This window comes from Salmo salar, chromosome ssa05 (assembly GCF_905237065.1).
Source record: "Salmo salar chromosome ssa05, Ssal_v3.1, whole genome shotgun sequence".
Classification (NCBI taxonomy): Eukaryota; Metazoa; Chordata; class Actinopteri; order Salmoniformes; family Salmonidae; genus Salmo; species Salmo salar.
The window spans coordinates 42,592,753-42,620,638 of NC_059446.1; the positions used below are offsets into that span (position 1 = coordinate 42,592,753).

At 42.0% G+C, this 27,886-nt stretch overlaps 3 protein-coding genes across 3 annotated transcripts in view; all 3 read right to left on the reverse strand.

The window, feature by feature from the left end:
* LOC106604937 (kelch-like protein 3) overlaps positions 1–16,769 on the reverse strand; it is a 36,594-nt gene extending 19,825 nt beyond the window's left edge. Inside the window, exons 1-7 of the mRNA XM_014200086.2 lie at positions 15,992–16,769; positions 6,785–6,915; positions 5,455–6,504; positions 3,200–3,322; positions 1,795–1,901; positions 1,463–1,584; positions 72–234 (exon numbers count right to left, since the gene is read on the reverse strand). Coding sequence (XP_014055561.1) covers positions 72–234; positions 1,463–1,584; positions 1,795–1,901; positions 3,200–3,322; positions 5,455–5,474 — 535 coding nt within the window. The 5' untranslated portion in view covers positions 5,475–6,504; positions 6,785–6,915; positions 15,992–16,769. The remainder of the gene's footprint in view (positions 1–71; positions 235–1,462; positions 1,585–1,794; positions 1,902–3,199; positions 3,323–5,454; positions 6,505–6,784; positions 6,916–15,991) is intronic.
* Positions 16,770–17,216: 447 nt separating this feature from the next.
* LOC106604938 (heterogeneous nuclear ribonucleoprotein A0) lies at positions 17,217–19,371 on the reverse strand. The gene has a single exon (XM_014200087.2). It carries the CDS (start codon positions 18,746–18,748, stop codon positions 17,849–17,851), a length of 900 nt encoding a protein of 299 aa, XP_014055562.2. The 5' UTR covers positions 18,749–19,371; the 3' UTR covers positions 17,217–17,848.
* A 2,412-nt stretch (positions 19,372–21,783) lies between these two features.
* On the reverse strand, positions 21,784–23,515 carry LOC106604941 (heterogeneous nuclear ribonucleoprotein A0). The gene has a single exon (XM_014200088.2). The coding sequence runs from the start codon at positions 23,432–23,434 to the stop codon at positions 22,505–22,507; it is 930 nt and encodes a 309-aa protein (XP_014055563.1). The 5' UTR covers positions 23,435–23,515; the 3' UTR covers positions 21,784–22,504.
* Positions 23,516–27,886: the final 4,371 nt, after the last annotated feature.

Below are 27,886 nucleotides of genomic sequence, written 5' to 3' on the forward strand. Positions count from 1 at the left end.
TCTCCATCCTCTCCCCTATTCCCACACGCTCTGCCTAGTGAATCCTAGAAGTGAGGTGGGAGTCCACTCACCAGCATAGGCATGGGACTGGTTGAGGAGCTGTGTGCATGTGTGGAGGTCAGCAAAGGCTCGGATGCCCAGACAGTTGGTGGAGTGCAGCTGGCTCTGCAGGAACTCACAGCACACCTGCCTCACATCCATCAGCTGCAGGAGACTGGCTGCAGGCAGGAGTACCTACAGAGACACACCGTAGGTCAGAACACACAACAGGAGACACTATAAACATAACAGACATCCAAGCAACCCACAAAAGGGAGAGAGAGAAAAGAGAGAGCAGGCCACATAAAAGACACAGTCCACTATATCATCAGGACAACTAATAGAATACACCGTAGCAGGGAACAAATCTCATTGTGCTTGTTTTTCTAATGCCAAGCAAATCTCCATGTTTTCATTTAGAACTCAGAGGATTTGAATATTATTGAATGGTTTGAAGAATATTTTGGAGACTCATTCCAATTTAATTCCAGAGTTAGAGTTAATACCAAAGTAGAAGCCAACCGAAACAGAGGCCAGACTCAGAATGGACAAAGGGCAGGAAACAGCCAAATATTTACTAGGATAAGGGCTTAAACTGGGAAAACCACAAAACAAGGACAGCAGGGATTACAGGGGAACTCTGCATCCCTGGCTGTTTCTCAGACTTTAACCGGACAACTGGAATAATATGTACTGGTGGTATATGTTGGTCAATTCTAAAGGAGCCATTTGGCTTCTCTGGTTTATTAGCCTCCATCCTGCCAGTCTGTTGGTACTATTGTGTGCTTTAACAGGCAGCCCAGCGCTCCCATTTGCCCACATCCCCACGCAGTGCAGACACATAGAAACTAGGTCACTTAGCTAGGCTCTCCTTTGAAAAGCCCTGTGATTATTCATGTTTTTGCCTGTTGCCCTTAGGTCTGAACAGGGAGCTACAGGCTGACTATTATAGTGGGTGTTTTCTGCAGCTGTGGTCCACACATTCTGAGAGAGCCCACACAGAAAGTACTATAGCACCACACACACACACACACACACATTCACACACACACACAATGAAAAATGATCCAGTCTTATGACGAGACTTAGATGCCATTCTAAAACACACACACACACATCTAAGCAGGCATGTTGCAAACACAGAGGATTTCCCCTCGCTCCACGCACATTTCCTGAGCTAATAATAACAGGAAATACCCCGCCTGCTGAAACCCTGGCCTCACCAGCAAGGAAGGAGCAGACTGTCAACGCAGGAGAAAGGGAAAGGCCCGGGTAGGTGGAGACAATTCTATGCCACTTAAACAGCCAGTAAATTTGAAGAGTCCAATCAAGGAATACCAAAGCAACATGAAAGGATCCATGGAAACCAATGCTGTACTCAGTTCAACTTGGTTGAGACACAGATAGGGACGCTGTAGCTCACCTGAACGTTGTTCTCTGTTACTTCAATCTCAGCTGTATAGATATAGTCCACCAGCTTCCTAAGTGTCTGGCCATCCACATCCCTGATCTCCACCTGCTGGGCTTTGCTCTCACTCATGTCCCCTGTCCACCACACACACAGTGAGAGAAACCACTTGAGAAGGTTTTATGTGACAAGACAAACAATCATCTCACTGTTGCAATAAAGCGGGCCTCACTTTCACAACATTTTTCACTTGACCCATTACTTTCACAATGATGACAAATGTAATCTATACACACAAATGTATACACTACAGTATTTACCTTGAACTATATGAAGTGTAATAATACCTGTGAACATGGCACAGAAGTAGGGGCTGCAGGAGGCTAGCACCAACTTGTGAGCTGGCACCTCTATGTTTCCCGCCACCAACAGAACGTCGCACAGCATTTTCTTACTGTAAACACAAAAGATCCGAAAGGTTGGCTGTTGATGAACAGTATTTTCAACAATCATCATACTGATGATTTCTTAAGAACTGTCAACTGGATGTATAAATGCTCCCACTGCATGCCAAGGGCATTGTATTAGGTAACTGCACAGTAGGCTACTCGGTGCCAACAATAAGCTGTTATGTATAATGTGTAGGCTATTAATGTGTATAATGAGTTATATTATCTGGGTTATATTATCGACAACTTACATGGTTTATTTTCAATGATGGAAAAAGGGGATACTATGGAACTAGATAAAAACAAAAGAACACCACGCTTTGCAATGCAGGGGGGGTCGTTCCATGTAATTTCAGCCATGACACCCACCATCTCAAATTGTTCTGAAATCGATTCTGTACTTAGAAACAGATAAGACCCCACGCCAATCCCACCCCAACAACATCCAGCCATGATTGGGAGTCCCATAGTGCGGCGCACAATTGGCCCAGCATCGTCCGGGTTTGGCCGTCATTGTAAATAAGAATTTGTTCTTAACTGACTTGCCTAGTTAAATAAAGTGGGAGTTCGGTGGGTCGGTTTTAACAATGTCTTTGTCACTACTCACTAACCAGGTTTCCATCCAACCTTTTTATGCGAGTAAAGTACATGTCAGTTCAAAAATGTCATGACAAGCCTGATGGACACATACAATGTGTAAAACAAAATATGCTAGAGAAGGTGGGAAATGTAGGTGGAAGCGCTTTTATGAGCAAATATTGATATAATAACCATCATATCAAAGTAAACTTGTAGTCACGCAATGACATGCTGTGTGGTCCTCCCACTATGACTCATTGGGAAGGAAAGCATGCAGTTTCTTAGGCTACAGATGAAATAAATTATGATTACTTCATTGTTGGTTTTAGAGCTTGCAAGAAAAGCTTTTCACTGTACTTTTGCATGTGACATTAAAACTTGAAGATGAAATAAGTTATGATGAACTTCGCAGGGTGGTGAAAGTGCAAGGTGATGAGCTTGATGCTCCTTTCCAATAACTATTGAGGGTATTTTTCTGGTGACATGACCATCGATGCTTGGCTGCCATTTGACAAATAAAAATTCTCGCTTTTTTGTCCATAATAATATCATCATGTAGGCTATAGGTGTGCTCTAGCCAACAGCGCTATCCGCTCACACGGTATCAAATCTAAATGTATTCAACATTCTGGCTTGAAGAGGATTAGAGAGGTCTATTTCCAGACTTTAGTGTATTTAAGAAATTTACTCGACATGTGTCCTGGCAAGGGTGAAAGCAACCCACCTCCTTAAGTCATTCATCAGCTGAAAAGCCTTTCTCATATGGGTGTGGTTGAAGGTGTGCATCCCTGCATCCACTGCATCCTCCTCGGAGTCACAGGTCGGCTGCTGGACACTAGATTCTTGACTGGTCAGGGATAAACTGGACATAAATAAACTTACCTAGCTAGGATAGCTCAAAGATTATTAACCTCAGTCATAAACCTAGCAGACTAAACTCCACACCATGGTGAAGGAGTGTAGCAGAGACCTGGCTTTGTGGAACCTAGCTCCGACTACATCGATTTGCCCAAATTCAACACACACACACACACACACACACACACACACACACACACACACACCACCGTTCAAAAGTTTGGGGTCACTTAGAAATGTCCTTGTTTTTGAAAGAAAAGCACATTTTATGTCCATTAAAATGACATCAAATTGATCAGAAATACAGTGTAGACATTGTTAATGTTGTAAATGACTATTGTAGCTGGAAACGGCTGATTTTTAATGTAATATCTACATAGGCATAGAGGCCCATTATCAGCAACCATGTGTTCCAATGACACGTTGTGTTAGCTAATCCAAGTTTATCATTTTAATAGGCTAATTGATCATTAGAAAATCCTTCTGCAATTATGTTAGCACAGCTGAAAACTGTTGATTAAAGAAGCAATAAAACTGGCCTTCTTTAGACTAGTTCAGTATCTGGAGCATCAGCATTTGTGGGTTCCATTACAGGCTCAAAATGGCCAGAAACAAAGTACCTTCTGAAACTCGTCAGTCTATTCCTGTTCTGAGAATTTAAGGCTATTTCATGTGAGAAATTTCCAAGAAACTGAAGATCTTGTACAACTAGCAGCTTCATTAAATAGTACCCGCAAAACACCAGTTTCAACGTCAACAGTGAAGAGACGACTCCGGGATGCTGGCCATCTAGGCAGAGTTCCTCTGTCTGTGTTCTTTAACCTATCTTAATCTTTTATTGGCCAGTCTGAGATATGGCTTTTTCTTTGCAACTCTGCCTAGAAGGCTAGCATCCCGGAGTAGACCTCTTCACTGTTGATGTTGAGACTGGTGTTTTGCAGGTACTATTTAATGAAGCTGCCAGTTGAGGCAAAAGGTGGCTATTTGAAGAATCTCAAATATAAAATATATTTTTATTTGTATAACACTTTTTAGGTTAATACATGATTCCATATGTGTTATTTCATAGTTTTGATGTCTTCACTATTATTCTACATTGTAGAAGATAGTACAAATGAATGAAAAGGTGTCTTAAAACTTTTGACCGGTAGTATGTATGTATGTATGTATGCATGTGTGTAAAACGCCTACCTATGTTTGTACTCTGTAGTTGTGTTCCTTTCTTTGTTTCCCGAAATCCACACTTTTCAATAAACGTGAATCAAATACACCCACCGACTGTTTGCTCATTGCTGTAAAATGGCAACTCCGCGCAAATTCCAATTAAATCTCAACGAAGAAACAGTCGGTAGTTGTATTTGTTTAAGGTTTATTGAGAAAGTATAGATTTCAGCAAACAAAAAGGCTCACAACTACAGAGCACAAACCTATGTACACGGTAGTTGATTCATAATTTACATTTTTTGAAGTATTGACTTTGGGCGAATCGATGTGGTCGGAGCTAGTCATCAGAAACTTCCTTCACCATGGAGTTAAGTCAACTATCGTTACCCCAACTTGTACAAAGATAGCATTAACAAAATACAACTGTAATTTCAAAACACAATTCTGGGTTCTCACTGCTCAACAACTGAACAAAATATATTTTAAAGGACAACGTATAGTAACGTATGCTTCAGTACAGTGGCTACAGTTTCTAGGTGGCTAACGCCTGTGCTGTGTGCTAACACAGAGAGTACAGTAACGTTACTAGCAGCTGAAGTGTTGGTCGTTAAATAGTTACCTAGCTAGCAAGGTAGTAATTTGTCTGTTATCTTTAGCTATGACTTGGTTACTAGTACCACGATATAATAAGTATGTGTTACCCTTATTGACAAACTAGAAGATAGGTACAGCTGTCATGGGCTTGCTTTTTGTTCACGCTGTTCGCTTAGCTTGCTAATGTTAGCTAGCTACATCGGCATAAAAATGCGTGCAGTACAGTAGTTAGCTAGCAAGTTAGCCAGCTATTCATGGAAAATGCCAAATCTCTATAAATCAACTGGCAAGTTATATACGACAACAGCTATACCGTATTCATCGGAAGACTACACTTTCATCACGACCCCTCTGACAACTTACCCCAACGTTGCACAGTCCATGATATCAGATATGCTGCATGAGTTGTACCGGGGTTGGCTATGGGCCCATGCACAAAATGAATCGTTCAAAGTCCAACACAACACTCACTGCATGAGGTGGCTTATCGAATCTACACTTATTCATTAGCTGACAAATAAACCTAGCTAATAAGCAGACATCTTCTCATGGTTACTGCTTATTTCTTTTCTACCCTAAACTATTACAAAATGTGTTATTTTCTGACTGAGCAAGAAAGGCTAGAGAACGTCTTTCCCAGTCACTGCTGCTTCATCCTGCCCCATTTCCAATCGGCAAAGCTTTGTTCCACCAGAGAAAAATCTTGGTTCTGCTTGCTCCCGCGTTGCTAGGTTACGGCGTGTCAGGACGATGAAGAAGGATCCAATCAAGAAATTGTCGTTGTCGATTACAAACTAGCAAGCCATCAATTAGGTAACGTAGTAATATATCAACATAATCAGATAATTTAGAATACTGATGTATGAACTAATTACATTTGAGTTAACTATTTTGAATAGCCTAATGTTAGCTATCACAAAGTTTTAGCTAGCAAAAATGTGTGGAAGCTTATTTAGGGCTAGCAGTGTGAGGGTCTATGACAGTGAATTTCAAATCTGAGAATGTAGGCCTAATGTGTTTCACTTTTTTTTTTGTTGAAAGTCATCATTGTTTCAAGGTTGCTTACAATTCAGATAAAACAGCATGCATCCTACATTACATCAAAATTAGCTCACACACAAACATAGCTTTACATTTGAAAAGAATGAATAATGTAGCTATAGGTTTAAAACACGTAATGTTTACTGAATCCACAAACAAATATCACAGTACAGAACAAGCAGTATGTGATTCCACATACTGGAATACAAAACAAGGATACATATCTTAATGACTCATTGAAAGTTTCAACCTTCCTAACAGGTGGATATTAGGCCAAAGAGGTCCTTCAAAACACCCACATTTTTAACAGACATTCTTCATCCTGTAATGACAGGACCACTGGAGCTGGATCAGCACAGTCTGGGGTCACACCTGTCAAAATACATTCGAATAGATCACCATTAAAACAATTTCTAAAAGCCATGCAGTATCTAGTTACTATCCACTGGCAATTTAACATTTTAAACCAGATAGTCATTTACTGTTTATCAGCAAAGAAATGCTGCCCTCCTTAGGCTAAAGACAAAAACATACAGAAGTTCCTTGACTGAAAATAAACACTGAATTAATACAATTGTGTAGGTCATATCAAATTACATGTATGTAAACAGAATGCCTCTAATAAGTAAATTAGTACAAAAAGTAAAATCACCCTAGTCATTCCAGTGCCATAAACAGGGTTTCCCTCCTTATAGGAACTTTTTCTCATCTTGGTCCAATCAATCCCTTGAGATCCTCATCAACCAGCAGGATTTATGAGGAAGAATGTGTCATCTATCCATTCTGTGGAAGAAAATAACATTTTAGAAATTGTCATCCAGACAGGGAAAAATGTGTTTCTCAGTGAAGTGAAATAGACCCAGGACTATTTCAATGACGCATGTTTGAACAAGGACCATGTGGTTGGAATTACTATCACAACTTGTCATGGAAGGGGGGTAGAATGCAGGACAAGTGGTCCCGTGTGGCTCAGTTGGTAGAGCATGGTGTTTGCAACGCCAGGGTTGTGGGTTCGATTCCCATGGGGGACCAGTACGGAGAAAAAAGCTTAACTTTCTGAACTTTCGAGTTGTGTAGTCCACTTGTGTAGCTAGCAGGACTGACTTTGTGTTAGCTAGCCAATGTTTAATTCCTTCTGCGTTATGAAAGGAACTAGACACGGAAACGAATGATCCATTGGTAGTTTGTTGTAACCAAGTATTGGTGCTAACCGTGTGTTATTGGATGCTAGTTAGCTACGGCATCATAGGATACGGTGCACTGGGTGGGTTTCACGGAAGAATACTGTACCAAGTTATCTAGCTGAATAAACAAAGTTTGAGCCTATTCCTGGAAACATCGAACCACTGTAGTTTACATCAATTATAATTTCTAAAGTGGAAGTTGGAAAAGTTATATTTGAGTGTTTCAGTGAATGGTTAGTGAGGGAGGCCCTGCTCTCTCGCTTCCCCAGTTGTTTAGTTAATTTTCATTCCAATCTCCTTTGCATTAGCTTAGCCTCTCCTGTAGCCTGTCAACTATGTGTCTGTCTATCCCTGTTCTCTCCTCTCTGCATAGGCCAAACAAATGCTTCACACCGCATGGCAGCTGCCACTCTAACCTGGTGGTCCCAGGGCGCACGACCCACGTGGAGTTCCAGGTCTCCGGCAGCCTCTGGAACTGCCGGTCTGCGGCCAACAAGGCAAAGTTCATCTCAGCCTATGCTACCCTCCAGTCCCTCGACTTCTTGGCGCTGACGGAAACATGGATTACCACAGAAAACACTGCTACTCCTACTGCTGTCTCCTCGTCTGACCATGTGTTCTCGCATACCCCGAGAGCATCTGGTCAGCGGGGTGGTGGCACTGGAATCCTCATCTCTCCCAAGTGGACATTCTCTCTTTCTCCCCTGACCCATCTGTCTATCTCCTCCTTTGAATTCCATGCTGTCACAGTCACTAGCCCATTCAAGCTTAACATCCTTATCATTTATCGCCCTCCAGGTTCGCTTGGAGAGTTCATCAATGAGCTTGACGCCTTGATAAGTTCCTTTCCTGAGGATGGCTCACCCCTCACAATTCTGGGTGACTTTAACCTCCCTACGTCTACCTTTCACTCATTTCTCTCTGCCTCCTTCTTTCAACTCCTCTCCTCTTTTGACCTCACCCTCTCACCGTCCCCCGCTACTCACAAGGCAGGCAATATGCTTGACCTCATCTTTACTAGATGCTGTTCTTCTACTAATCTCACTGCAACTCCCCTCCAAGTCTCCGGCCACTACCTTGTATCCTTTTCCCTCTCGCTCTCCTCCAACACTACTCACTCTGCCCCAACTCAGATGGTACTGCGCCGTCATAACCGTCGCTCTCTCTCTCCTGCTACTCTCTCCTCTTCCATCCTATCATCTCTTCCCTCTGCTCAATCCTTCTCCAACCAATCTCCTGATTCTGCCTCCTCAACCCTCCTCAACCCTCCTCTCCTCCCTTTCTGCATCCTTTGACTCTCTATGTCCCCTATCCTCCCGGCCGGCTTGGTCCTCCCCTCCTGCTCCGTGGCTTGACGAGTCATTGCGAGCTCACAGAACAGGGCTCCGGGCAGCCGAGCGGAAATGGAGTAAAACTAGCCTCCCTGCGGACCTGGCATTTTTTCACTCCCTCCTCTCTACATTTTCTTCCTCTGTTTCTGCTGCTAAAGCCACTACCACTTTAAATTCCAAGCTTCTGCCTCTAACCCTTGGAAGCTCTTTGCCACCTTCTCCTCCCTCCTGAATCCTCCTCCCCCTCCCCCCCTCCCTCTCTGCGGATGACTTCGTCAACCATTTTGAAAAGAAGGTTGACGACATCCGATCCTCGTTTGTTAAGTCAAACGACACCGCTGGTCCTGCTCACACTCCCCTCTCTCTCCAGATGAAATCTTGTGACTTGTGACGGCCGGCCGCCCAACAACCTGCCCGCTTGACCCTATCCCCTCCTCTCTTCTCCAGACCATTTCCGGAGACCTTCTCCCTTACCTCACCTAGCTCATCAACTCATCCTTGACCGCTGGCTACGTCCCTTCCGTCTTCAAGAGAGCTCAAAAAACCTACACTCGATCCCTCCGATGTCAACAACTACAGACCAGTATCCCTTCTTTCTTTTCTCTCCAAAACTCTTGAGCATGCCGTCCTTGGCCAGCTCTCTTGCTATCTCTCTCAGAATGACCTTCTTGATCCAAATCAGTCAGGTTTCAAGACTGGTCATTCAACTGAGACTGCTCTTCTCTGTGTCACGGAGGCTCTCCGCACTGCTAAAGCTAACTCTCTCTCCTCTGCTCTCATCCTTCTAGACCTATCTGCTGCCTTTGATACTGTGAACCATCAGATCCTCCTCTCCACCCTCTCCGAGTTGGGCATCTCCGGCGCGGCTCACTCTTGGATTGCGTCCTACCTGACAGGTTGCTCCTACCAGGTGGCGTGGCGAGAATCCGTCTCTGCACCACGTGCTCTCACCACTGGTGTCCCCCAGGGCTCAGTTCTAGGTCCTCTCCTATTCTCGCTATACACCAAGTCACTTGGCTCTGTCATATCCTCACATGGTCTCTCCTATCATTGCTACGCAGACGACACACAATTAATCTTCTCCTTTCCCCCTTCTGATAACCAGGTGGCGAATCGCATCTCTGGCAGACATATCAGTGTGGATGACGGATCACCACCTCAAGCTGAACCTCGGCAAGACGGAGCTGCTCTTCCTCCCGGGGAAGGACTGCCCGTTCCATGATCTCGCCATCACGGTTGACAACTCCATTGTGTCCTCCTCCCAGAGTGCTAAGAGCCTTGGCGTGACCCTGGACAACACCCTGTCGTTCTCCGCTAACATCAAGGCGGTGACCCGATCCTGTAGGTTCATGCTCTACAACATTCGCAGAGTACGACCCTGCCTTACACAGGAAGCGGCGCAGGTCCTAATCCAGGCAGTTGTCATCTCCTGTCTGGATTACTGCAACTCGCTTTTGGCGGGGCTCCCTGCCTGTGCCATTAAACCCCTACAACTCATCCAGAACGCCGCAGCCCGTCTGGTGTACAACCTTCCCAAGTTCTCTCATGTCACCCCGCTCCTCCGCACACTCCACTGGCTTCCAGTTGAAGCTCGCATCTGCTACAAGACCATGGTGCTTGCCTACGGAGCTGTGAGGGGAACGGCACCTCCGTACCTTCAGGCTCTGATCAGTCCCTACACCCAAAGAAGGGCACTGCGTTCATCCACCTCTGGCCTGCTCGCCTCCCTACCTCTGCAGAAGCACAGTTCCCGCTCAGCCCAGTCAAAACTGTTCGCTGCTCTGGCACCCCAATGGTGGAACAAGCTCCCTCACGACGCCAGGACAGCGGAGTCAATCACCACCTTCCGGAGACACCTGAAACCCCACCTCTTTAAGGAATACCTGGGATAGGATAAAGTAATCCTTCTAACCCCCCCCCCCGTCCGTCCGTCCGTCCGTCCGTCTGCTAAATTACGTAAATGTACTGTTTTGGAAAAAGAACATCTGGACTAATGTGTCAAGAACACAGGAACTCCAAGCTCCTGTCTAAAATGGCTATGGGTTATTATTATCAAACAAAAAAGGTCCAGAATCACATTCAAGCTTGACTTTTTAGGTTGTTGTATTTACACTGTTAAGATAACAGCTGAAGCCACCGATTTCCAGAAAGTACAAATATAATAGATTTACTTATTTATCTGGAATTAGTGACGGACTGTTGAGCTATAGTTCAGATGCATGCATGTTTGACCAACATGTGAAAACCTGACTGTAGTACAGAGCTTAAACCCTCAATGGGACTCCATGTTAAAGATTAAATATTGATATTATGTAATAATGTCTTGTGTATAAAGTATTGTAACAAACTTGATGTCTTATGGAAGCATATCCTATGGACTTTCAGCTGGAATTCTACAGCTTGGAGTACCATGGAGATTCCCATGACGTAGAGGATACAGTTTAGGTATCTCCAGCCTATTTGTTCACTAAGGGTGTTGGAACAGGAGCTCTAGAATTCATTTTATGAAGAAATAGACATTCTGAAGGTAATATGTATATGGTGAAAAATATACAAAATAAAAATAGTCTATTCATTACTCTACCAAATGTGATTGATTGAATAGAAAATATAGTTTGCCTTGAATAGCTATCAAAACAAGAGTGGGTAGAAAATAAGTAAAGAATACATTCAGTAAAATCTAGAAATTAATTTCAAGGTGCTTAAAAGCACAAACCCTGATAACATTTTCCGTACCACAGCAGGTTACTTACTGTTGTTTCATACCCTAAGTTATACCTAATTGAATTCAAAAGTACCAAATAAAGGTATTTTTTGGACCATTCCTCTTTACAAAACTGTTTCAGTTCAGCAATATTCCTGGGATGTCTGGTGTGAACTGCTCTTGAGGTCATGCCACAGCATCTCAATCGGGTTGAGGTCAGGACTCTGACTGGGCCACTCCAGAAGGCATATTTTCTTCTGTTGAAGCCATTCTGTTGTTGATTTACTTCTGTGATTTGGGTCATTATCCTGTTGCATCACCCAACTTCTGTTGAGCTTCAATTGGCAGACAGAAAGCCTAACATTCTCTTTAAAAATGTATTGATAAACTTGGGAATTCATTTTTCCGTTGATGATGGCAAGCTGTCCAGGCCCTGAGGCAGCAAAGCAGCCGCAAACCATGGTGCTCCCTCCACCATACTTTACAGTTGGGATTAGGTTTTTATGTTGGTGTGCTGTGCCTTTTTTTCTCCACACATAGTGTTGTGTTCCTTCCAAACAACTCAACTGTAGTTACATCTGTCCACAGAATATTTTGCCAGTAGCGCTGTGGAACATCCAGGTGCACTTTTGCAAACTTCTGACATGCAGCAATGTTTTTTTTGGACAGCAATGGCTTCTTCCGTGGTGTCCTCCCATGAACACCATTCTTGTTTAGTGTTTTACGTATCGTAGACTCGTCAACAGATGTTAGCATGTTCCAGAGATTTCTGTAAGTCTTTAGCAGACACTATATGATTCTTCTTAACCTCCTTGAGCATTCTGCGCTGTGCTCTTGCAGTCATCTTTGCAGGATGGCCACTCCTAGAGAGTAGCAACAGTGCTGAACTTTCTCCATTTATAGACAATTTGTCTTACCGTGGACTGATGAACAGCCAAGGCTTTTAGAGATACTTTTGTAACCCTTTCCAGCTTTATGAAAGTCAACAATTCTTAATCTTAGGTCTTCTGAGATCTCTTTTGTTCGAGACATGGTTCACATCAGGCAATGCTTCTTGTGAATAGCAAACTCAAATTTTGTGAGTGTTTTTTATAGGTAAATGCAGTTCTAACCAACATCTCCAATCTCATCTCATTGTTTGGACTCCAGGTTAGCTGACTCCAATTAGCTTTTGGAGACACTATGTGTGTTTATTGTTGTGACTTAAATGAAGATCAGATCAAACTTGATGATGATCAATTTATGCAGAAATCCAGGTAATTCCAAAGGGTTCACATACTTTTTCTTGCCTTGTTACTTAATTCCTTTGTGGTTCTACTGTCAAATAAAAAAACTGGAATGCTTAGATAAAACCTGTTTTCAGAATTTGAAGTAGTTGAGAAGTGAGACAATGTTCATGGTAACAACTATGGCATAATGACCATAGTAATGATACAATTATTTATTAACATTCAAACTAAATGGGAATCACAAATCAAACTAAAACAAAATAGCCTACATTTCAGGAACAGCAGCAGTGAACCTAGAATACTTAAAAAGTGTGACCTAGTCCTTACAGCCTAAATACTGCATGGAGATTTTCCTTTGACCAAACGCTATTGGGCACATTTTATCATATACTTTGGTATAGTGCCGGGGCAAGTAATAATATATTTTATGGCCAATATAACTTCAGTTGCCTTTTAACTAATAAGATGCAGAAAATTACTCAAATCAAGTTCACTGCAATTGACTACATGGCTCTATTAAGTCAAACATGGGGTCCCATATTAATAACACTCCAACTTAAATCCAAATATTTAAAACAAAATGCAATTTACTTACAACACATTACCTAAAGAAAATGCACTAACAAGCAAAGAGACTTAGCTATTAACTTAATTTCAATAATATCTGGCCAAAATACAAAACCACAGTCCTCCACTGCTCAAAACAAAATAATCCAAAGGAGTAGTCCTATTACTTGTGGACAATGGACATTTAGACCTAAGTTATTTGAGACCTTTCGGAGTGAAGACATCTGCCTTCTCGTGCTCTGCAGTTGCTATGGGCATGAAGACCGTTGTCTAGAAATTTACAGGGCATTCGGAAGGTATTCAAACCCCGTGACTTTTTCCATTTTGTTTTGTTACAGCCGTATTATAAAATGGATTAAATTGTTTTGTCCCCCCCTCAGTCTACACACACTACCCCATATTGATGAAGCAAACCCAGTTTGACATTTTTGCAACTGTATAAAAAAAATATATACTGAAAGATCACATTTACCTAAGTATTCAGACCCTTTACTCAGTACTTTGTTGAAGCACCTTTGGCAGCGATTACAGCCTCAAGTCTTTTGGGGTATGATGTTTCAAGCTTGGCACACCTGTATTTGGGGAGTTTCTCCCATTCTTCTCTGCAGATCCTCTCAAGCTCGGGCAGGTTGGATGGGGAGCGTTGCTGCACAGCTATTTTCAGGTCCCTCCAGAGATGTTCGATCAACTCAAGGATATTCAGAGACTTGTCTCGAAGCCACTCTTGCGTTGTCTTGGCTGTGTGCTTAGGGTCGTTGACCTGTCTGAAGGTGAACCTTCGCCCCAGTCTGAGGTCCTGAGCTCTCTGGAGTAGGTTTTCATGAAGGATCGCTCTGTACTTTACTCTGTTCATCTTTCCCTTGATCCTGAATAGTAAGGACTGTGCCAAGTTTCCTCCAAACGTGACGCTTGGCATTGAGGTCAAAGAGTTCAATATTGGTTTCATCAGACCAGAGAATCTTGTTTCTCATGGTCTGAGTCCTTTAGGTGCCTTTTGGCAAACTCTAAGCGGATGGTCATGTGCCTTTTACTGAGGAGTGGCTTCCATCTGGCCAATCTACCATAAAAGCCTGATTGGTGGAGTACTGCACAGGTTGTCCTTCTGGAAGGTTCTCCCATCTCCACAGAGGAACTCTGGAGCTCTGTCAGAGTGATCATTGGGTTCTTAGTCATCTCCCTAACCAAGGCTCTTCTCCCCTGATTGCTCAGTTTGGCCAGGCGGACAGCTCTAGGAAGATTCTTGGTGGTTCCAAACCTCTTCCATTTAAGAATGATGGAGGCCTGTGTTTTTGGGGACCTTCAATACTGCTGAAATTTGTTGATACCCTTCCCCAGATCTGTGCCTCAACACAATCCTGTCTCGGAGCTCTACGGACAATTCCTTCAACCTTGTGTCTTTGTTTTTGCTCTGACATGCACTGTCAACTGTGGGACCTCTTATAGACAGGTATGTGCCTTTCCAAATCATGTCCAATCAATTGAATTTACCACAGGTGGACTCCAATCAAGTTGTAGAAACATCAAGGATTATCAATGATAACAGGATGCGCCTGAGATCAATAGCAAAGGGTCTCATAGCAAAGGGTCTGAATACTTATGTAAATAAATTATATATAAAACATTTCTAAAAACCTGTTTTCGCTTTGTCATTATGGGGTATTGTAGGTAGATTGATGACAAAAATATATTTTATCCATTTTAGGATAGGACTAACGTAACAATGTGGAAAAAGTCAAGGGGTTAGAATACTTTCAGAATGTACTGTAGTTATGAAGGTAGAGACATCTGCCTCCAAGAGTATCTGAAGTTAGTTGCTAGATGGCCAAAGTTACTCTGGCTAGATGGCAAGGAACTCTAGCTACCTATTTAGGCCAGCTTTAAATAGTGAATACTGTAGTAACTTCCCTGTCTGAAACACTTGGGCTCAGAATTCCGTCACTCTTGTGCCATTATAGAATGTTTGGTCGGAACAATGTTATTAAGAGTTCATCATTTTTACTAGGCAGTGGTGTAAAGTACTTAAGTAAAACATACTTTAAAGCACTACAAAAGTAGTTTTGGGGGGGTATCTGTACTTTACTATTTATTTGACAACTTTTACTCCACTACATTCCTAAAGAAAACTATGTACTTTTTACTCCTTACATTTTCCCTGACACCCAAAAGTACTCGTTACATTTTGAATGCTTAGCAGGACAGGAAAATTGTCTAATTCACACACTTATCAAGAGAAAATCCAAGGTCATCCTTACTGCCTCATCTGACAGACTCACTAAACACAAACGCTTTGTTTGTAAATTGTCTTGAGTGTTGAAGTGGGCCCTTGGCCATCCATAATTATTTTATTTAAGTAAATTAAGAAAACAACGCCGTCAGGTTTGCTTAGTATAAGGAATTTGAAATGATTTATACTTAAGTATATTTTAGCAATTACTTTTACTTTTGATACTTAAGTACATTTAAAACCAAATACTTTGACTTTTACTCAAGTAGATTTTTACTGAAGTATTTTACTCGGTGACTTTCACTTGAGTCATTTTCTTTTAAGGTATCTTCACTTTTACTCAAGTATGACAATTGGGTACTTTTCCCACAATTTATTTGGGGGATGGGACTGCTTTGAGTGAGATTTGATGGGGCTCCCCCCACTATAGTTGCCATAGCCACCAAGATATCCATTTTAAGACCTTGCTTCCCTCCCGCCACGGGGTTCCAGCAGCCTGCATTTCTTGCTTGGTGAGGGCTTTTTCGTCTCAACTTTATGGCCATTAATGGTGTGGAACTAAAGAACAACTGCTTAGTCGGCATAATCATTATCTTCGAAAAACAAAACCCTCTTCTTACCAGTTTGATTATTGCTAATATCCTCGGCCATCTCGATAGTACCGAACTGAAATTACTCGTTCAGAAGTTCATCCTCTGTAGCTTCTTTAACCACCGATAAATGTTTTCTTAATCTTTGCCAGGTCCTCCCGCATCTTCGTGTGCCACTGTACTTTTCTGTTCAACATTGTTGCCACCCAGGGCATGAGCCCGCGCGGACATTGCAGCGTCTGCCTCCATAGCACTAGCAGTTACAAAACCAGACCGCAGTAGTTGCAGGTTCTGAATAACTACGCAATCGGTTAGCTCGCCATACTGTTCAAATGGTTTACGAAGGCGATCGTCAGTGGTGTAAACATTTAGTCCACCAACAAAGAGCTTGCAGAGTTGATTTTACATCTCTAGTATCTTGCTTTGATTATGCTATGTCAACACTGACTTGACCGTGCTTCTCCCGGTGTCTAAAATGGCAGATGTAGAGATCACCGAGGGAGACAGATGGTGGGGTTGACGTAATGAGTACAAGTCCCCTAGTGGCAAGCTATTGTAAATTGTTGGCATATTTGGCCTATTATAGTACAAAATTATCATTTTGACAGCAAAAAGGGTAAATGCTGACATTTTGTATATTTCCATAACCACAGACCTAATATTTGTGCACATTGGTAACTTGGAATAATAATCTAAATTAAAAATCAGCCCTGTCATGTAATTTGAATAGGACAACCTAGAATTATATGTAATGGTATGGAGTAGTTTATTTTTGGCTGCCTGTGCAGCAAAAAAAATGGGAGTGTTGAGAGGCTGTAAAGCAGATGTACTGGAGAAAAATCACAATACTCACGGCCATTATCAAAACAAACTAGTGTCAGACAAATGTGTCTATTGACATGGGATGTTACCTGCAAAATTCTTGTCCCATTAAAAAATAAAATCTGATTATAAACCAAGAATCCCTTTCATTGAAAATGTGATTCAAAAAAGCCTTTACAGTATTAGCAAGAATGCTTTTTGGTATTAGCATAACACAGGAAATGGCAGAGGGCCTAAAAAAAATGCATGACTGTTGGCCAGTTAGCAGTCCCAGATTAGTCCATTCCTGAACAAGAAAGTTACCAGTGATAGTATGTCAGTAGGGTGTGCAACTACCTCATGATAGGACTGTGATCCTGAATGATCTGAAGGCTTAACTTGATTCTCTTTTGAAACAAGAGGTCAGAATGGTTACATTGACAATGAGCACCGATTGCTTTCAAACATTAAAAACTTTAATACAGCCAAAAGAGTTAGGCTCAATAGCTAACTAATATTTAAGTAACATTCCACAAAACTGCATTGCTTTGCAAGGTATTGAATAGCACATCTTGGACGGAGAAAAGCATTGAGGTAACCATAAAAAAGTATAATAATACAATAACCATAAGTACTTAATACTTTGACACGAAATATTATGATCTTAAAAACACTCAAGCATACACTAAGACTGCTTTCAACTCCATTAATACCCCTGAGTTTCATGTTGCTAAAGCAATATGTCTTGTTATTAACCTGGCTGGTACTAATGACATACAGTATCATACCAAAGTCTTGGAAGCAGCGACGTTAACTACAATTAAATAAAAAATATTTAAAGGAATCACTACATTGACAAGTCAGAAAGTTGAATTGGTAATAAAGTGTCCATGTCTTTAGTAGCGTCGCCTAGGGACAACGGTGTAGTCCGGATGGAGGGCACATCAGGGTGGGCGAGGGGCACGAGTACTTTAAAATAGTAGCAACAAAGAAATGGGCAACTCCGACCCGTGTGTGTAAATGCAGGTCATTGAATCAGAAATTCAGAACATTTCAAATTATTGGGTCAAATGTGGTCAACGGTGTCTAATAACCACCATATCCACCCCTGCTATAACCACTGCCGCCTCCACGGGAGTACGGTGCTGCGCTCCTGCCTGAATAATTACCCCCTTTCATTGCACCATAGCCGGAGGACTGCTGTCCGTAATCTTCGCCAAAGTCATTATAACCGTTCCCACCATAACTGCTCCCCATTTGATCTCCATAACCTCCTCCGTATCCCCCTTGGTTACCGTAACCACCTCCATTGCCGTATCCGCCACCGTAGCCACCATCGTTTCCTCCATAATTACCGCCATAGTTGCCGTAGCCGCCACCTCTTCCGCCGTCGTAGCCATTTTGAGACCCCCTCATTCCTCGCCCGCCTCTTCCCCGACCACCGGCTGACTGCATCTCTTGCTTGGTGAGGGCCTTCTTCACCTCCACTTTGTGCCCATTGATTGTGTGGAACTTCAGCACCACTGCTTTGTCGGCAGAGTCATTATCTTCAAAATAGACGAAGCCGAATCCTCTTTTTTTGAGAGTCTGTTTGTCACTGATTACTTCGGCCTTCTCAATTGCCCCGAATTGAGAGAAATAATCATTCAAATGGTCGTCTTCTATGTCGTCTTTCAACCCACCGATAAATATTTTTTTAACTTTGGCGAGTGCCTCTGGCCTACCGGCATCTTCCCGTGCAACGGCCCTTTTTAACTCCACGTTGGTACCATCGACGACATGTGGCCTAGCGGCCATGGCTGCGTCGGCCTCCTCCGCGTTTGAGTAGGTTACAAAGCCGAAACACCGGGACCTTTGTAGCTGCTGGTTCTGGACCACTACGCAGTCGGTTAACTGGCCGTACTGCTCGAAATGTTGCCGAAGTCCATCGTCTGTAGTCTCGACGTTCAATCCACCGACAAACAGCTTACAAAGTTGGTTCGTCATTATTACTAGCCGAGTTGTTATGGCGCAAATACAATTGAACCTGACAAAATCGTATCCCTCTTTGAAAGCAGCTGACGCAATGACGTCTGACGTAGGATTGGGAAAATAAATCACCAGTCCTGATTGGTTGTTCCACTCAAATCCCACTATTTTATTCAAATAGATGTTTTTCTTATTTGTCAATTGACTTGTTTGTTGAATCAAAAAGACAATGCCTATTCCAAGCACATTTCTTTACATTTATTTTTAAATTCGTCTAGTTAGCTGGCTGTTCTTGATCCTGCTTTGTAGTATACCCCAACACTTCATTCCGCTGTCCACGCATTGCACATTCAATTGTCAGAAAGTGGCCACTTCTGAATAAATATTGTGGAACACAGTGATTTCTATATGCAATCTTGCCATACAAACTTGACGTGGACACATTCCATTCCATTTTTTTTTTTTACTATTTTCTACAGTGCAGAATGAAGACAAAATTGAAACATGGAATCATGTACCCCAAAAAGTGTAAAAAAAATATCAAAACACATTTGATTCTAAGAAACCAACCTTTGCCTTGACAGCTTTGCACACTTGGCATTCTCTCAAACAGCTTGGTGTCACGTGGAATGCATTTCAATTAACAGGTGGAATTTATTTCCTTCTTAATGCATTTGAGCCAATCAGTTGTGACAAGGTAGACAGAAAATAGCCCTATTTTGTAAAACCAAGTCCATGTTATGTAAGGACAGCTCACATTAGCAAAAAAAGTCAATTTCTTTGACATGGTTAATCCAGGAAATATCAAGAACTTTAAGTTTCTTCCAGTGCAGTCGTAAAAACCAAGCGCTATAATGAAACTGGCTGAGGACCGCCACGGGAAAGACCAAGTTACCTCTGCTGCAGAGGATACGTTCATTAGTTAGCCTCAAATTGCAGCCCAAATAAATGCTTCAGAGTTCAGACACAAGAGCAACTGTTCAGAGACTGCGTGAATAAAAGGCCTACATGGTCCAAATGCTGTAAAGAAAAAAAGGACCCCAATAAGAGATTTGCTTGGAAGCGCAATGGACATTAGACCAGTGGAAACCTGTCCTTTGGTCTGTCAAGTCCAAATTTTAGATTTATGGTTCCAACTACTGTATGCATGTGGTTTCCACCATGAAGCATGGTGGGGTGATGGTGCTTTGCTGGGGATTTAATTAGAGTAAGTCACACTGAACCTGCATGGCTACCACAGCGATACACCAGCCTATCTGGTTTGTGCTTAGTGGGACTGCCAATTTTTTCAACAGGAAAATGAGCCAACACATCCAGGCTGTTTAAGGGCCATTTGACCAAGGAGAGTGATGGAGTGCTGCATCAGATGACCTGGCCTCCAAATCACCCAACCTCAACCCAATTGAGATGGTTTGGGATGAGTTGGACTGCGGAGTGAAGGAAGAGCAGCCAACAAGTGCTCAGCATATGTGTGAACTCCTTCAAGACTTTAGGGAAAGCATTCATGAAGCTTGTTGAATGCCTGGAGTACACAAATCTGTCACGGCAAAGGATGGCTACTTTGAAGCTAAAATAAATATTTTGATTAATTGTACACTTTTATTTAATAGTTTGTCAACACCCTTTACAATTTGGAAAATTGTAAAATTAAAGAAAGCTTGAATAAGTAGGTGTCCAAACTTGACTGCTACTGTACATTAGAAAATCAGAACCTGCGCCATTCATGGCATCATCTGCATTAGGGCTGAGAATTGTCAGGGACTACATGATATCACAATACGTACTGTGATTTGATACTCATTTTATTGCAAACAGGAACATGGTCAGCTGCAAAGGGACATAAAGAAATGCTCAAAACAAATTTGCTACATTCTAAAATATGGAGAAGCTAATTTGAATTAACAGGTTAATATGAGTAACTTATTGTTATTTACAAACACTTGAGTAAAGAGTGCAAGCCATTGGCTATAACTCCCATTCAACACAATGTTACTTCAAACCAGTTGTACATTTTCCAATTTAAAACAAATTGTAGCAAGTGATGAATAGATAGCATGGCAAGGCCAACAATGCAGTGTCCATTTTCCCATAGTACACGATCTAACATTCACACCCAGTCTTCCTACAAACGGTAAGAGAACAGAGGTAGTCAATTACACCAACCAACTAGATTGACTTGACACAAGTCGATACCTGCTGGCCATCATTGCAACCCGATTTTATATGGGCAGAAGGTCCTGGTATTCCAAATCACCTGCGGCAGTGGGACAGCTTTAGCTGTGCCTCATCCCACCACCGGTCTTGATGTAGCCAAGTCCTTGCCAGATTGGTTTCCTGGCAGCCAGGTCACCATGGCTACCTGGCAGAGAGGGGAAGAGTAAAGAATGAGACACTGCAGTTACACCATCATGCCATGACAGGAGGTATGCCTAACGTGCCAGTTTATAGATTCATTAATGTAGAATACGCACGTAATCTCTTGAGCCTCATTTTAGATTTAGGACCAAATGCGTGCAGTAAACACTTAAACTAAGATGCATATGGCAAAATAAGAGCAACTATGGATAAATGCAAGAACTATAAATAAGTGACATTAAGTACATTTCAGTACCATATCTGAATACTTGACCAACACAGTAAAGACAGGTTGATTTACATACCTAGTTTGCTGGATGTGATCCTAAAGAGATATTTCAGAATCCTATGACAATCGACCCCAGGTATTGCACAGGGACCCTGTATAAAGTCAAACTGATACTGCTATTTTGGCGTACTTGGATAACAGTATGAACACCTAAATGTAGGAATCAAAGATAAAATGAGCCCCCAGGTCCACAATATGCAAGAGCCTGGTAACGTCATGGAACAATGTTATTGCCAACCTACAATGCCTTCATGCATTGGCCATGGTGGCAAACTGCAATCCTTCTTCACCCAGGAAGTGTAATGGAAGAAATACCACGAAGCTACTAAAGATTAAATAAATCACATAATATAACCATATCAGAAGTGGACTTAAAGCATCCTAGTAAAATGAGTAAAAACTAGCTAAATTTGTTTGACTTTTTATTTAAAATGAACATACATATGCATACCAATGCTTAACAATTGTAGTTTGATGTTCAGACAGATAATACAATATACATGAGATTTATGTAGTAAATTAAAGGAACATTAAGCTCATAGCTGAACGCTGTGTGTTGGGAAATTACTGGCGTACTTCGTTGATTTACAAAACATCTTGGCAAGAAAATTAAATGTTTAAACTGGATCCGGCCTACCAAACACGCGTAACCAACAACCTATAGGCTAGTGGACAGAACATACATTTACATAGTCAGCTAATAAATCCAATTATATAGCACATGCGTCCCAATCCTCTGTAGACTAGATCCATGGGAATTTCCTTACTACTTGCTATAATGTAGATAAGAGAAAGTATAGTATCAAAACAAAATGTAAGACTAAACACGAACGTACGCATACGTAAAATAAAAAGCAGGTCAACTAACGACAGCTACACGCCCTCATCTTGGAACATAAATGATAAATGAATTTAGCAATCGAACGTGTCCTATAGCAAGAGCTGGACGTGCAAATCAGGTTCTGGGAAGTGATCTTCCTACCTGTTTGGTTTGAGGTCTTCTTAAATGATTTGGTTTCACAGTGTCCGCATTTTGCCAAATGCCCGAGGACTGAATTTTGAGCACGGTTTGATGATCAGGCGGGTATGTGTGGAGAATTATTTTCAAATAGTCTGTCGAAGCCACCGGTTTAGTAGCCGCCATACGCCCCTCTGCTGTAGCCACCTGCACCGCCTCGGGGGGCGTACGGAGCAGGGCTCCTACCAGCGTAGTTGGTGCCGCCTTTCATGGGCCCATAACCGGAGGACTGCTGGCTGTACCCACTGCCAAAGTCACTGTAGCCATTGCCGCCACCATAACCTCCCATCTGGTCGCCGTAGCCACCTCCGTAGCTTGCGCCTCCCCCATAGGCCCCGCCGTAGCCTCCACTTCCGTAGCCACCGCCATAGCCACCAGCACTGCTCCCGTAGCCCCCACCGAAACCACCCCCGTAGCTGTCGTAACCACCTCTGCCGCCTCCGAAGCCATTTTGTCCTCCTCTCATGCCTCTTCCTCCCCTACCGCCACGGCCTGTAGCTTGCATCTCCTGCTTTGTGAGGGCTTTCTTCACCTCCACCTTGTGCCCATTGATGTTGTGGAACTTAAGTACCACTGCCTTATCGGCCGAATCGTTATCTGTGAAGTGAACAAAGCCGAACCCTCTTTTCTTTCCGGTTTCCTTCTCTGCGATAACTTCGGCCTTCTCGATCTCACCGAACTGGGAAAAATACTCATTCAAATGTTCGTCTTCGATGTCGTCTTTCAGTCCCCCAATGAATATTTTCTTGACCTTGGCGAGTGCCTCGGGTTTACCGGCATCTTCACGAGCGACCGCTCTTTTCAACTCCACGTTGGTGCCATCAACGACATGTGGCCTTGCCGCCATTGCTGCATCTGCCTCCTCAGCGCTCGAGTAGGTTACAAAGCCAAAACAGCGGGACCTCTGTAGTTGCTTATTCACAACCACAACGCAGTCGGTCAGTTGACCGTACTGCTCAAAATGCTTGCGGAGCCCGTCATCGTCGGTATCTACGTTCAATCCACCGACAAAAAGTTTACAAAGTTGAGAGGAGTTATCCATTTTCGACAGGAACGACCGCGTTGCTCGACAGAAACAAAAAAAAGTACAAGCAATGCTTAGAGGTGGAGTCAAGAAACAGAATTCCAGGTCGTATTTATACCGTAGTTATAGTGACGTCATACTACAGCAACACCGTTACGCCCCTTACATTGAGTTTGTTAAGGAGGGTCAGTATGTAGTAAACGCTGCGCAGAGATTATTTGATCTGTAGATCACCTCAACCGCCAAAGTCCTAGCGCCAAAGTAATTTATATGCATGACAGATTAGCGAATTTCCGCAGCCCCAGTCCCCAGTTGACCCTCGTGAATAAACAGATGATCTTTTGTTCTTGCGTGGGTTGGAAAATCGTTTTGAAAATGAAGTGTATATTTATGTTGTAGTTAGTATCCTTTTTTTATGTGCGACTAACTTCATTCACTTTATTGTGATTTAGCGAATTTATACCCACCATTCAATTGAATCAAATCACGTTTTATTTGTCACATTCGCCAAATACAGCAGGTGTAGACCTTACAGTGAAGTGCTTACTTACAAGCCCTTAACCAACAATGATTTAAGAAAAAAATAAGTGTTAGGTAAAAATAGATAAGTAAAAAATAGAAAATAAAAGTAACAAATAATTAAACAGCAGCAGTAAAATAACAAGCAAAGCTATATACAGGGGGTACCGGTACAGAGTCAATGTGCGGGGTCCGGTTAGTTGAGGTAATATGTACATGTAGGTAGAGTTAAAGTGACTATGCATAGATTATAAACAAAGAGTAGCAGCAGCGTAAAAGAGGGGTCTGGGTAGACCTTTGATTAGTTGTTCAGGAGTCTTATGGCTTTGGGGTAGAAGCTGTTTGGTGCTCCGGTACCATTTGCCGTGCGGTAGCAGAGAGAACAGTCTATGACTAGGGTGGCTGGATTCTTAGACAATTTTTAGGGCCATTCCCCTCCATGTTTCTATCCCTTAAAATTGCCTGTATTAATTGCATCATAAAATGATACCCCAAGCCAGTTTCCAACAAGCTGTATAGAGGGGTTGGTTGTTAAGCAACAAAACTGATGCGTGCGCAACTATGGAGCAAAACAGACAGGGTTGGCTCACATTGTTGACAATGTAAACTATATTTTGTCTCCAATGTTAATTGAAAACAGAAATAAATGTGCACAATGAGCACTTGTTGTCTCTCAGATACATCAGTAATGTTGTTGGTTAGCTAGCTAGTGATTTTTGCCGTATTAGCATAGACGACATCAGTCAAAACATCTCAAAACAAGACATAGTATCAACAACAAGATAAAACTAGCTGAAATGAGACACCGATGATTCGTGAAGTTGTCAGTAGACGGGTTGACTGACAACGTCACAAAAAATTATGCGTGCACATTGATGTGGCCGGAAGCTGTGCCTTGTTATGATTCTGAACCTTTCTGAACGGTCAAATCGCTAACAACAAGGACATCTTTACTGTGGCCCTGTTTTATCTTGTTCTTACCATTTCTTGTTTTGAGGTGTTTTGATTGATGTCATGTCAATGCTAATATGGCAAAAATTCGGTAGCTATCTAACAACAACTGTAATTATATATTTGAGAGACAACAAGTGCTCATTGTTCAAATGTATTTATGTTTTCAATAAACATTTGTAGACTAAATATAGCTTACATATTGTCAACAACCTAAGCCAAGCCCATCGGTTTTGCCCCTTAGTTACACACATGTTTTTTTTGTTGCTAAACAACCAACCCACCTATGGTGAAAGAAAAACTGTTAAGAGTGCCTTAATTTCCACTTCAGACTTGAAAATGTAGAAATAAAAATAACAACAGACATTTAGGCCTCAGCTTTTTTCCTGAAGTTAGTGAAAAACAGTAGCCTTTTAAGGGCCAATCTGCAGTTGCTACATCCATTTTTGGACTTATACATTAATGATATGTACCATTGATTCTTTTAGAATATAATTATAAATGCTTCATAAGCTTAGATCAACTGTCGCAGCCCCATCAGAACCCCAAAAATACACTTGTTTTACTCCAAAGTTTGTAAACAAAGTAAATTAATACAAACACTGTATACCCTCAAAGCATGCATAAAACTATAATTTTGATATCATGTATGGTCAGTCCTTGCATCCATAGCTCTGTCTATGAATTTGAGAGTGGTTACATTTCTCCAGCCCCATCCCTCAGCGGTGGCAGGGAAAACGATTTGTTATTGTTTCAACTACAGATTGCCACTTTAACCTTCACATAATCTAAACTGCAATTGGGATAAATAATAATAACAGGCAAAGGCTATACGTTGTTTTATTTTAAGGTGCACTATGGAGCTAGTTCATATAGCAAAAGTCATATAATTTAATTGCATGTAACATTTACATAATCTAAAACTGCAATGATGCTGTTCCTGATGTAAATTGATAAGACTGATGTATTTGCACAACAACAGAGGTATCGTCTGTGATCAGCGCCTCAGACAATGGCATGGTATCCCCCTATGCTTCTGCTCATTTGTGTTTGAATGGGGGAGGACCCCACTCTCTGGAGATGTGAAAATGTCTTTACCTGGGCAATCAAGACTTGTGGTGCCACCAGTGTTCAAACTATTATTTTCACTGATCAAAGGTAAGCAGCCTTCATCATGTACATTGTCATCTTCAGGTTTATTGGCCAGAATTGTTATCCAATGAATGTCCCCGCTGGTCCCATATTCCTGAAAAAAACAGGCCTCTTGCAAACAATTGTGGCAAGTCTTTGGCCAATTTGGCCAAATCAAGTGCAAATTAGTTTTGTGGCAAATAAATTGCAGCAACTTGTGAACTCCTGTGAAACTTGTGGCAGACATTGTACTGTTTGCTGCAAATTTGCTGCAGACTCATTATGAATATGCAAATTACATCAGGTTTTTGATTACTTTATATATTAACTTGCTTCTCACAAAGTACACTAAACTAAATGTACTAAATATGAACTAAATGTACTAAATAAACTAAACAACATGTATTAAATCTCTTAACAGATAAAAATAAATCCAATACAATTTGAAATTAAAAGAGCAAAGACTGAATATTTCCTAGCTAAATTGTTTATTTAATATTTGTATGTGTACTGAACAATAATATAAACACAACATGTAAAGTGTTGGTCCCATGTTTCATGGCCTGAAATAAAATATCCCAGAAATTTTCCATACGCAGGAAAAAGCTTATTTCTCTCAAATGTTGTGAACAAATGTGTTTACATCCCTGTTCGTGAGCATTTCTCCTTTGCCAAGACAATCCATCCACCTGACAGGTGTGGCATATCAAGAAGCTGATTAAATCAATCTAACCCCCCCCCCAAAAAGGATATAGATGTACTATTGTAAAGTGGTCGTTCCACTGGATATCATAAGGTGAATGCACCAATTTGTAAGTCGCTCTGGATAAGAGCGTCTGCTAAATGAGGTAAATGTAAATGTAATGTAAACAGCACGATCATTACACAGGTGCAACTTGTGCTGGGGACAATAAAACGCCACTCTAAAATGTGCAGTTTTGACACACAACACAATGCCACAGATGTCTCAAATTTTGAGGGAGGAATGTCAACCAGAGTTGTTGCAGGAATGTCCACAAGAGCTGTTGCCAGATAATTGAATGTGATTTTCTATACCATGAAGCCGCCTCCAACTTTATTTTTGAGAATTTGGGAGTACGTCCAACCAGCCTCACAACCACAGACCATGTGTATGGCTACGTGTGGGCGAGCGGTTTGCTGATGTCAACGTTGTGAACCCGGGTGCCCCATGGTGGCGGTGGGCTATGGCATGGGCAGGCATAATCTGGGAACAATGAGCACAACTGCATTTTATCAATGGCAATTTGAATGCACAGAGATACCGTGATGAGATCCTGAGGCCCATTGTCGTGCCATTCATCCGTCACCATCACCTCATGTTTCAGCATGGTATTGCATGGCCCCATGTCGTAAGGATCTGTACACAATTCCTGGAAGCTGAAAATATCCCAGTTTTTCCATGGCCTGCATACTCACCAGACATGTCACCTATTGAGCATGTTTGGGATGCTATGGGTCAACATGTACAACATGTCCAGCAACTTTGCACAGCCATTGAAGAGGAGTGGGACAACATTCCACAGGCAACAATCAACAGCCTGATCAACTATGCGAAAGAGATGTGTCGCGCTGCATGAAGCAAATGGTGGTCACACCAGATACTGACTGGTTTTCTGATCCACGCCCCTGCCTTTATTTAAAGGTATCTGTGATCAACAGATGCATATCTGTAGGGCCCCATTAATTAATTTCAATTGACTGATTTGCTTTTATGAACTGCAACTCAGTAAAATATTTGAAATTGTTGTATGTTGAGTTTATATTTTAGTTCAGTGTAGCTACAACATTTACAGTGCCGTCGGAAAGTATTTACACCCTTTGGCTTTTTCCACATTTTGTTGTGTTACA

Excerpts from the sequence above, each read along its gene's own strand:
- LOC106604938 (XM_014200087.2), bottom strand. The coding sequence starts at position 18,748 with ATGACGAACCAACTTTGTAAGCTGTTTGTCGGTGGATTGAACGTCGAG.
- LOC106604941 (XM_014200088.2), bottom strand. The coding sequence starts at position 23,434 with ATGGATAACTCCTCTCAACTTTGTAAACTTTTTGTCGGTGGATTGAAC.